General features: G+C 39.8%; 1 protein-coding gene across 4 annotated transcripts in view; it reads right to left on the bottom strand.

The window, feature by feature from the left end:
* The window catches only part of BBX (BBX high mobility group box domain containing), a 131303-nt gene that overhangs the window by 59239 nt on the left and 59469 nt on the right, over positions 1-12595 (bottom strand). For 3 of the 4 annotated variants that reach the window (XM_005425608.2, XM_031060793.1, XM_005425610.2), the window contains exon 2: positions 445-615. In XM_005425608.2, the coding sequence (XP_005425665.1) occupies positions 445-606 (162 nt within the window). In that variant the 5' untranslated portion in view covers positions 607-615. Of the gene's footprint in view, positions 1-443; positions 616-12595 lie in introns of all 4 variants that reach the window. The other variant, XM_031060794.1, reaches the window with a different exon arrangement.

The raw sequence follows: 12595 nt of genomic DNA, 5'->3' as shown, positions 1-12595 counted from the left end.
CCTTCTTTTTCCCTTTTTAATCTTTGCAATTTTAATCTTAAACAAAGAAGAATGAAAACTTTTAGTTTGGTATGCTCTTCAGAGCTGCTAGAAGCAGATACCAGGCACAAGCCGAAGTCATGTCCAAAATAAGCAATTAAAAAAAAAAAGAACACCAAAAACCCACTTTGAGCAATCAAGATTAGGATGTGCAACACATTATTAAAACAAAGAAAACAAAGCAGATAAAACTATTCCAATCTACAAAAATTTGTCCACTATTTTAAAGGCATGATTAACAACTCACTTTCTTGCCTTTACAACCTTATGGGCACCACATCGCATCACTTTTTGTTGGCTGTTTCTTCACAGAAGAGAACAAGACAACACAAAATATAGAAGACAGCTAGGGAGAATCTGATCCACCATTAACCATCTTGGGTCAAAGCATCCAATTAAATCTACCTTATCAATATCTTCCTCTTCTTCTTCCTCTTCTTCCTCTTCAGAGAAGTCAAGGAGTTTCTTGGCCAGCAGGGGATGCCACTGAAGACACTTCCTTTTTGGTCGCTTCCCAGTTCCTTCACCTTCTGTTGAGTGATCCTTATTCCTACTACTGCCTTTCATTACTGTGACCTGTCATGCAAAAATATTGATAAATTCACAACAAATCCTTAGGCATAAATGACCATCAAACCAGTGGCAAATATATGAGGCACCAATGCAAGACTCTCAGAATTTTCTGGCAAGATATTAGATAGAGATTTATTCCAATTAGCAACATAAGCACAGATGTACGTTATGCATTCTTAACACTTCCACGTAATGCCTAGAGTAACTACCAATACACAATTTAAGAGCATGAAGTAAGGATGCCAGCTAAGCCAGCTCTCAAATGTGCCCCTGTCTGAAGGATAGCAGAGAAGTCCTTCACTAGCCAAGTGAGTGACTCCACAGCTCTCTCACACATATATCCATTGCAGCTTTTCATATTTTGCCACTACAAATATCAGTGTCAGGACATCCCTCTTTCTCACAGTGGAACATATCATGAAACACTCATGTGTTAATGCACTTATATACACCAGTATTGATACAGAGCCCCATGATACTATGAGCTAAGATTTGTCCAGAGCCATTAAAAGGTGCAATAGGGAAATCTGAGTCCTTAAGATAAATGAATTTTAATAAACAGATTTGAAGCAAACAACTAGAGATAGTTATGCTGACATTTTCAAAGTACTGCACAGGAAACAAAAACCATGTGCTGAGCCAAGTGCACACAGAAGACAAATCATATTTAGTTGTGAGTCCGTATCTAAAAAATACCTCAGAACTACCTCTTAATAAAAATACATGCTTAACACATCCAAAGTATCAGTTTAAGGGTTGACTTAAGAGATGTGCTACCCAACTAAGGGACAAATTAATAGATACAAACAAATAAAACCAGCACATTACACCAAAGTACTGAAGCACACAGCAAGTCCTGCTAGCACAGAGTCTGGTCCCTTGTTCTGGTAGCATAGTGTAGTATTAGCGGCAATCCTGACAGGAGCATGGCCAGCTTTCCAAGAAAATAACACAAACATCAAAACAAACTTAAGAGTTGTTAGCCAGATACATCTTATCCAATAAAGCAAATAAATTTGATGTAGTCTTACACGAGTTTCTCACCAGCAGGATAAAGCACCAGCATAAGCCCTGGTCTCATGGGCAAAGCCAGAAGAGGCTGTGTTGCTGACCCTCAGGAAAAGGCCACAGAAAGAATCAAACCTTCTAATTGCAAGGCCACAGTGCATTTTAGGATGCTGGTTTCTGTAAGATGCCTGGGGAAACACTAATGTTTCAGCCTGCAGGGCCACACAAGAAAGCTGCCACACTTGCACTTAGACCAGCTGCCCAAGCCACTGAGCCACCTCTGGGGCAAATGCCCCCAAGAACCATCTTGCACCGCTCCAGCCACATTCCTACATTTAGTGAGCACTAGTTCTGGTTTTGGATGATCTCTTCCAGGTGTTTCTTGCTGGTTAACTTCACCGGCATTTTGGCAATGTGTCCTTGCTAGCACCAGAAACATGCATAAGCAGCTGCTTCCCCTGCAGACTTCAGGAGTGCAGAAAGCTGAAGTACCTTCAGACACTGCTTACTGTGTCTGAAGTAAGCAGATGTGCTTACTGGAGGACCAACTGAAGCCTGAAGGAAGGGGGTTCACAAATTTTAACCTACATTTTAAAATAGCATTTTCCCGGATGTATATTGAAGTTTGTTAGATCTTCCCCACTGGTCAGCAGTATCTGCCGCCCTACTCATTAGGGAAACATTGTATCTTTGTAGTAACTTTGTCCCATTAAGTGACATACTTTGGTATCTACATCTGCCTAGAAAAACACAAACTTCGATTTTGTATCATGCACTCCTCTGATCATTTTCTGTAACCAACTTCTGTAGGTTACAGGGAGTTTTATACAGCACATAACCATGCACCATTTTACCTAAATTTTCATCCATAACTTGCAAAAAACAGATCCAAATACACTAACCATTTTGTCTTAAATAAACCCATTAAAGTGTGGAAAATTAAGCCACAATCCAGTATCAGGAAATGTATGTTTGAAATTGTTTTTATCCCACTGTGACCTCTGCAATGTACTACACTGCACTGTGCTCACCATCTGTCTCTCTTCCTAAAGTGCTGAACCACCATTTGCTTTTGTTTGGGGTATTTTCACACACAAATCATGAGTTAATGTTCAAGCAGGAACTTCAGCTCCCGTGGGCAGCAGAGATTCGTTCAGAGATTGCTAAGTGATACAGATCTGCCTATTTCTGCAGTCAATAAAGCATGTGGCCCATTTCTGAGCAGGATAAAAACACTACACTACAACAGGGAGAGCTACTCCAGCCCTCACCACTCATGTACTCGTACATGAGCTAATCATATGGCTTCTGTCTACAATCAGCCCTAAGTATGATGAGTACTACCAGTAGCCTTCTACCTTGTTAGTGTGAAACTAAATTAACATTTGAGAAATGCTCCATGATCCTTCTTTACAAAGCTCAGCTGAAGCCTCAGGGCTATTTCAACAACAGTACCACCTTTAGAGCTGGTACCTCGCTGTCTGCTGCCCTTAAAAGGATGAACAAGGGAAGACTTCACAGGACTCAGGTGTATTTTACATGTGTTCTCCATCACCCCCGAGACCCCGCCTATGCTCTGTGCTGAGTTTGGCAAGGCAGCACAGAGCCAGGCACCGGTCACCTTGTAAATCCCTAAGGGGCTCTCAGTACCTTACACCTCTTCACCACAGCTGAGCTCACAAATAGTTTTTGTTTTCCTTGCATGAAGGCTAGGTATTAAACTCTCTCATCACTAAAATTAATTGATCAAAGCTCATTAGTGCTAAAATAAAAATGTACATTCAGCTTCAGGAATTGAAGGGATGTTCATTATGTTGTTTTAATAAATTGTGAATCATTTTACAGCACAAGAGTCAGTCAAATCCTAGTTGTCATGCAAGCACTATTTACCACAGAAAAATAGTCACTCTTTCTGCTCAGGAAAGAATCTCTGCAATGGTCAACAACAAAACCTATCCTGATTTTGACCCCACTGATGGAAGGACTGAGGCAACAGACAGACTTCAAACTTTACATCATAGCCTGGAAGTCCCTCACTTCTTAAGTATGTCAAGCTATATGCTCTACCCTCTGTGCCTGATCTTCTTTTCTCTAAATAGGAAGTAATTCATAACAAACACATAAAATTATTTCCTTCCCTTTAAGGGTGGGTCATAGTCTATTTTTACATACTTTTGTATTTCCAAATCCTCTTTCCCCATATTTATTTATTCAGGTCCCCGTATGTTCTGACCTATATTCCAGGGAGAGAGAGATTTCAGAGACTTCTCAGAGACTTTTTTTTTGGTGCACTTTTTGCTGATGCCCCTCTGTCAAATATAGGATTGGCATAATGAAAAATGTTCTAATTCTTTATTACATCACACGTGACTTTTCCTGTTAAAAATGGATGCCAACATAGTGTGGTAAACTTGTTTTCTCTGGATTGCTTCATCTTTTACTTTACTATGCCTGCACTTCATGGGCATTTGTCTCCTAATTGTTGGATATATTAACATACTCACATAATTAGAGAGAAACCCATAAAAAAATCCAGGCAAATGCAAATTACAGCTAACATGGACATTTTCCTTTTGGCAAGATGTAGCAGAATGCATGTATGATTATGAATAAACGACAGTTAAAGTTTTAGTGGAATTATTTACTTCTTAAATGGCAAAACATCAATGGAATCCAGTTACCTGACTCTTAAGATTCTATTTATTTATCTGATTTTTTTTCCCCCTTGACACATCGTCAATAGCATGTTAGCTGCTTGTTTTATATGACAGACTGGAAGCTGGCAAACAGAAGCAAGCAAAAATACCACCTGTTTCTCTTTCAGGGATCCTCAAGTGCTGGCAAGCATCTCTACCAGCATGCTTTTAAAAAAAGAGCTAGACTTGGACCCTACAAGAGCTGACGCACACATTTAAGCTTGGCAATTGAGAAGGTCCATAGAAAGTCACACAATAAGCCATGCGCAGTCACAGAATAAGCCAAATCTTTGAGAGATTTGGGCTTCAAAGTAGAGAAGATACACAACACCTGATGTGCAAAGTTTGCAATAATTGGAATTTATGAACAAGAACACAAAAAAAGGAGTAATTTCTCCTACAGATATCAGTAAAAATATAATGTATCTTTTAAGGCAGATGTAATGGCTTTTAGAAGTTTGCAAGGGTAAAAATTCTTAAAACCAGGCAACAAGATTTTACAAGTTACTTCTCAGTTTAAGGATGACAAAAATGAAGTGACAGCCACTAGGGAGAAAGTAGGAATATTTCAACAAGGCAAGACAAAGGTACGGACAGCTTTCCTTAAAATAAGCCACATATGCTTTATAATGTCACCAGAGGATACCTGTCAAGGCTGACATTCATGATCTATTGACAGCAAGATACCTTCAGGGTGACATTCTACATTTACTTTTAGTGCATATACAGATCAAACATTACAAAAATATTACATCAGTACAAAAAAGCTAAGAATTTTCATGTGTGTGTGTGTGTGTGTGTGTGTGTGCTGGCTGTCCTTCTGGTCCTAGAAACATTAATCAAAGAATCACATTCTTCTTGGATGTCTTATAAATATGTATAGCTAATAGAGCTTCAGAGGAAAAAAATATTCCTTAAGAAAAGAGGTGAATGGAGAGAAAGCAGGGGAGAAAACATTTAGCTCTTACTGGCTCTGCTTCTATTTCAAATACATAACTGTTTACAAGTCTTCGTTTTTTAAAATGTTCATTAATAACAAGCATTTGATTACATTTGGTAATACTAAGTTTTGTTTTTCTGCTATCTTCCTCTGCTATTTATAAAAGCTTATATACACAGGTGACCAAGTACTAATTCAGCAATACTAATTTTGGGACTATCTCATCCCGATGTTGATCAGCCAATGAGAATGCTGCATGTGCTAAATAAGCTACACTTGATAAACTACATTTACAAAGGTCTTCAAAAGCAGCCAAGTGCTCTAAGGCACATGTTGTAATCAGGTTAGAAAGAAATTCAAGACCTGCAAAAGCAGAACCCCATGGATTGTGACTATGGTATGCTCCCTGTTGGGAAGATTCTCCATAGAACATTTGAGCTTCAGTAACTTTCATTTCCATGAGGACAGTGGAAACAAATTTCAGATTTCCTGTTACCTTAAAAAAACCCTCACATTTCCTGGAGGCCAGCTGGGCTCTTGGTTGACTCAATGAAGATTACTGGTACAAAGGAGCAAAGGCAGAGTTTCAAGTGGATTTTCCACACTTTCTGCTCTGTTTTACACTATCTAAGTTCTCTACTACATGATGAAAACAAATGCTAATAAGAAAAGAGAGGAGTGGACTATGACACTAATAGCTTGTTGTTTTGGGGACTACTGAGTCAGTGACTTGAGCTGTTTCAATAAAGAAGCAGGAGACTGGGAAATGAGTTCATGTTCTCAGCAGTCTAGTGAGCTGAAGAGGTATTTGAATTTTCACATGAAAGCAAAAGGAGATTGTGGCTGGAAAATACACCTACACAAATACAAAGTGTGGTTTTTTTTTTTAAATAAGTTTCTTTTAGCTCTGGAATAAATCAACCGGAATATTTCTATAATGTAAGACAAAAACTAGTTGGCACTAATTGCTGACCATTCAGTGAATATACTCTTTATTGCTTCACAGCAGAAAGCCATTAATGAGCTTTCTAATTTTCAGAGATGTGATGGCTTAATGGGGGACATGCTGAGACTCAATGGGGTCCTGTTTGCCAGTGGAGGTTTGGGAGAGACTGTCACCACATGAAACACTTAGCAACACAGCTACAAGTGTTAGTTAATTTTTAATGACATACTCTTCCATCTTCAGAAATTATTTTAAACTGTTCTTTATTCTCAAACTCAGATTTCAGTTGCTTGCTTTCTTTGTTCTCTAATACATAAAATTAAACCCCAAGATCACAGAAAAATGTCAACAGCATTTTTTTTTAATTTTGGGGGGTTTTTAAAATATCCATTTCATACCTGCCAAAGAGGAAGAAAAGCAACATATTACACAAATCAATAGAGTTTAAACTTTAACTCTACTCTTTCTCTTTTCCTTCAGACATGCAAAACAAGAAACATTTTCTTTGGCATTTTTTAATGCAAAGAAATCAAGCAAGCTTTGTCTAGTATGAAAAAAACTCTATGTATGAAAAACACTCTGTGTTAAACAACTGTACTCACTGTAGCACCTTTTGCCTCTGTGAAGTGGCTCACTGGTGCAGATAAAGGGAAAGAATCGATGGAAGAGCTTGCCTTGCAGAAAAAGGTCTGGGGCTGCAAATCACTAACATCTTTACTCAAATAGAAGCATATTAACAGGAGCCTAGAGTCACTTAGGTAAAAGCAGCTGTCTGAAGACTCAGGTCTTAACCATAACAGGACTTTTTGTTGTCTTCAATTTAAGTTACAGTAGGACATTTGGTATTGTAGGACTCATTTCAGACTTCAGCAACTGCAGAGGCAGGAACACAAAAACCAGAAACCCAGTAAGTCACAGGCTACAGCTATGCTTACTTCACCAAGCAAGACTCCAGTGACACACTCTGCTAGCCAAAATGTCTGGGTCATGAAGTGTAGAAGACAAGCATTTGTTATGGTAACATCCACCTTTCTGGGCACGAGGTGCTAACCACCCTGCACGCCAAAGGATCACCAGCAGGTCTGCCTACAACCCTGTGCATCTGCTGGAACAGGGATTATTAGCCAAGTAACTTCCTTTGCCTGGAGCTCCTGGAGAGCAGGTAGGGGGTTCTCTCCTTGCATGCTCTGCGCAGTGCTAATGCAAAGGAACCACAAACCAGGGAGCAGGGCAAGACCTCCTGCACATGTAGGTGAAGTCACTTACCCAGAAGAGGGACACACTGGCACACCTGCACTACTAAACATGGCTCTGCTCCTAGATGAAGATGTAACCCACAGAGCCTGGAAATTCTGGCAATCCTTTTGCTCCAAAGCAGCATTTCTTTTTGTTTCTACATTTGCTGCCGCAACAGGAGAGAGCACCAAGGAACCTGGGAAGGTGAACAGAATAAATGCCTGAAATTCAAAACACAGAGGCAGCAGAGCCCAACCTACTTTGCAATACTTCCTCCCACAAGAGAGAAGATAATAACAACAACCACTTCAGAGCCCTCTACTGATACCAGAGTAATTTATCAGCGGAGCACTTTTCATGGAATAGACTGTAAAGAGCAACCACCTCTCAGAGAGGAGATGAGTGCTTGTCTGCAGAGGATCACAGACCATAGCAACAGCACAATCCAAAAAACACTGACTTTCAGCAAGTTTGAGCTGAGAGAGCACACCATGAAAAACTTGCTTTGTGTTCCTGTCTAAGCAAGACTACCTGGGCCTGCATGGGGAGCTGCTTTTCCAGAAAGACAGCTGTCATTCCTGCATTCCCCATTATTTCAATGTTGCAAAATGAAAGTCCTTGTGATTTGTCACCTGGATCACCAGGAGTTCTAGCTCTCGAGCTTTTGCAAGTCACTAAATGCTTAATCTCTGCATGAAGAGTTTTTAGAGCCAGTGAGCTCACAGGTAAGATGGCCACACAAAACATTTAATGAATTTCAGTGCATGGACATTCTCATCAGATCATTCCCATGAGGGCATCTGCAGTTCAGCAACAGCTTCCTCACTGAAGGGCCTATCAGGTAAGAAATCAAAGTCAAATTGGAATTTTATGTGAAGAAGAATGATGGCCTGAAGTTCTGCTCACAGCCTTTGGAGGATGAGACCCTATGAATGAAAGAAAAAAAAAGTAAAAAAGTACATGTTCTAGACTTGCCACTCCCAAAGCTCCGTTTTTATCTGTGATTAGCAGGCATACAAATTGCTGTAGGGTGCAGTCATAGCAGAAACACAGCCAAGTGCTTTTGTGCAGTGCAGAGCAGCACAAAGAGGAGACGTTCCTGCAGCAGACATAGCAGGGGGAGCACAGCTGAATGGTAAAATTGTTCAACTCTCCTTTTCACCTCTTGTTGATTGTGTCCCAATATCTTCTGCAAAACCAGGACAGTGCAGCTGTGTCCATCACTACTGTAACCCATTCTAAGTTTTACCACGTGCCTAACGGAGCTTTCATAATAAAATTCACTCATAATTACCACCAGTGTCAGGGGAACCATATACAGCTGTATGAGCAAATGAAAGAATTACTCCCTTAATACATATTTAATAGGCCATAAAATATCCCTGTACAACCCCATATTATACTTTGTCTACTTCTGCTGTCTTCAATTCAAGTGCAATAGGCTAAGGCAGTTATCTAAACGTTCCCTTGTACAGCTGCTGTCCACCACTCCTATGGAAAAAGAATCAAATTAATGGCTACAGAAAGTATTTACTCAGCTTTGTGCATCTCCAATATAAAGCCCATAAATCATGGTAATGTAACTCTTATGCATCTCAGAAACAACCATAAAGACACACGAATTTCAATTAAAAGGGCTTGTGCCATGTTCACTAACAGAAATACCGCAAGACTGACTTGATAATAAATTCTAGGCTACTAAAATATTTTCTTCAGTATCAAATTGTGACAATCACCTTTCATCCTCTTCCTTTACCAAGAGGGGCAAGTGTGTAAAGCCAAAAATGAGAAGTGAACCCTTGCGAGTCTGCTTCCTCTGTGAACCCCTCCCTACCAAACTCTGAGTTAATTTCCAAGCTATTGACCATATTCAAACCAGTAACACTTTGTCAAAATACATTTTATCTCACATTAGGCATAACCCAAGTAGGTAAACAGAATGCCAAGAAGAGCAGAATTTTGCTAAAACAAATGGCTACAAATCTCTTCTCACAAACAACAAGAGGAAATGGCCTCAAGTTTAGATTGGATACAAGGAAAAATTTTCCCATCAAAAGGGTTGTCAACCATCGGAACAGGCTGCTCAGAGATCTGGTTGAGTCAGCATCCCAGGAGGTCTTTTAAAAGACATGTAGATGTGACATTTAGGGACATGGCTTAATGGTGGACTTCAATAATTTTCAAGGTTTTTTCCTACCTAAGCAATTCTGTGATTCCTTTAAAACTAAGTGGAAACCAAACTAATTTGCACACATTTTTCAGTTACATTTGTATTTATCATCTTGCTAAAGGCAGCATTTTAAGACTCAGGAATGAGCTTTTAATTCAGACTAGATTCCTTAATGCAGTGGTTTAGTCTAATCACAGAAAGAGATGCTAAAGGAACTTTAATTCTAGTTTCAGAAGTATCACTGTCTCTCAGAACTATGCAGATCCACATGAAAATGTTTTGGGTCTATGAACACTTGTAATGATTTTGAAAGCAAATGTATTATATCAATACGCAATTTTCAAGTGCCATCTAGTGGTTATTTTTTATTTCACGTTGGAATCTAAAAATAAACCTTCCCTTTTCCTTATCCTTAAAATTTTTTAAAAGTTTGTTATTTCTATTGCTTCCTGTTATTTTATAACATGACTCTTGACCATGCAATGGTAAATAGATGCTTGAATTAAGCCTAAGTTTGAGCATTCTGATGAACTGAATTTGGGCCAGAAAACAGCTGATTTCAGAACTAAAGAATTGCAAGAGAAAGGTGAAAAAACCCCAACCTTATCCCTCTTACCCATGGAAACAAGGCACCAATGTCAGTTCATTATATAGAGCTTTTTCAGTACAACTCAATGACCTCTTATCATGAGAAAATTCTGACTTGCTAGAAGTCTGTAAGTAACTAGGGTGTCAAATCAATTCTGATTGATTTGATTCTAAACACACAAGAAAATCCTAGAGAAAATGCATGTTCTAAGCATTCCTCACACTGGATAAAGCAAAAAAATCCACAGGGCCATAACAAAAAGTTTCTGCTTTACACTCAACCTAACCTGTGATATTACACAGGCCCAAAACTTAAAATACTCAGCAAAATCTGACTACTTAACATAGTAGTCTCTCAATGGGAACAATTACTTCATGTCTTCTGTGTCCCATCTCAAATACCCTCTTATTCTCCAAGTATAAGGAATTGGGCTCAGCAGGTATCTCAGAAAATGGCTAAATGTGCACATGCAGTGGTGTGCCCAAGACAGCATCAAGCCGCCCATGTGTACCATGCAGACAACCTGTGTGAAACACGCAGAGCATATAAAATCCTGAATCCAATATGTCTGGAAAGACACCTATATGCGCTTCCATTCCACCTGGAAAATTGTGGAAGACTGTGTCAGGCAGCCAACCAATAAAGGAAAGTATCTGGGCTTCTTCACAATGAACCTCTGAGAGCCTAAAAGTAAGCTGGTTCTATTTCTGTAATATACTTTTGCAGAGCTACAGTAACACACAAATAATTTTGTGCCCACCTATGGCTATAGAAAAAGTATTAGAACTGAGAGTCTGAGACAGAGCCAAAGTTAAAAACATATCATAACTAAACATCATCTTTGTTATTATTCTACTGAAAGACTTGTTAGCTGTGGCAGAAACAAATTCTCTGGGGAAAAAAAGAAGTAAAAATGCTTCAATCTTATTAATTCTGTCTTGAATTCAAAGCACTTCAATAAAAGGTGTGAACATTGCTATCTTCCTGACTTTTGCAGTTTGGAAAGAGTCTAACAGAGATGAAAAATCTTAGACAAAAGGTCAGAAACAAATTCATGGTCAAACTGGGAAGAGAGCTTTTAACTCTGATCCCAGTCCCTGCTCCCTTCTGCTGTCTCTCCCTTCCAGAAAACAAAGAAACTGAAAAGAAAACTTCCACATTCAGCAACCTTTTTGTGTGCTTGTTCCGCGGGTAATGACAGACACACTACACCTGCCCAGCAAGGCACACTTTGGATGCAGCTCAGAGGAGGCAGTGGAGTGACAGGCAGCTCATGCGCCTGGCAGGGCCACACTGCTGCCCCTGCACCCTACAGCCCCTGCTCAGAGCCTTGCCGAGCCAGCAGTGTCATCCCACCATGGCACTGACAGCAAGGAGCTCGCTGGGCACCCCCATCTGCTCGTGTGAGCTGGCACTGCAATGGACAGCCCTGGGAGCACCTCACTCGAGATCCCAGCCCTGGCTCCCACTCTTCAAAGTGCACACACCTCCTTACACACGCTGCTGAACCTCCCTGATCCAAAGCTCATCCAACAGCCTCAGTGTAATAACCGACCTACAGGCCCTGGAAAATTTACAGGATAGGGCAACTACCCCATGGCAACTGGATAAGAAGCAACACAAAGATCTGGAGATGCAGGAAATCACAAAGCTGCCCCTGAACACAAGAACAGGGCATACATATGCAATGGCTGAAAAAAAAACTTACATAACACACAGATGAAAGGAAAAAACAATGTTACTTAAAAAGCCCTCAGAAGGTAGAACGCTATCTTATACCATGTATAACCTCAATAAAGCAGCCCCAGTTATTTAGCACATTAAACTCCCCTTTAAACACCTATCAAAATAATGAAAATAATTTAAAGTTCTCTAGTTCCATTATCCCGTTGGCTAAATTGTTGTACCCAGCTAATTCAGTTAATCCATTAAAAGGGCATGGAAATTTTGGCCTACACTGCTCCGGGTTCTTTCTAGGATGAGAGTACTTTGTGTATTCCCCCCAGGTGTGTCCCGTCTAAGAGCCCATGTGTTAAAATGATACGAGCCAAGTTAGCAAAGCAGTTCCCCCAGGATGCTACACACTACCAGTAAGTCTACTGCTCTTTTTGCTGGTGAAATGTGAGCTAAAATTCTGCATGGAGATTTACAGTACTTCACTTGATGAAAAAGGTCTAAAGATCAAACCCACACAGCTTATGAAATTTTTAAAAAGTAATTTTACTTTCATACCACAATTTTTAAAATTGTTTTAATTGAGAGCTACATGTATACCAGTATGAGCTAGAAAGCCCTATATAAGGGGAAACAATGTGTAAGTGTGTAACTGAGTAGGCCTGTATTTCACTGATGGCAATTCACTGCAGCATTACGGCCACATTCTCCTGAAGCTCCATGG

This window comes from Geospiza fortis, unplaced genomic scaffold (assembly GCF_000277835.1).
Source record: "Geospiza fortis unplaced genomic scaffold, GeoFor_1.0 scaffold131, whole genome shotgun sequence".
Taxonomy (NCBI): domain Eukaryota; kingdom Metazoa; phylum Chordata; class Aves; order Passeriformes; family Thraupidae; genus Geospiza; species Geospiza fortis.
This window is presented reverse-complemented; position numbering and strand designations above follow the sequence as displayed.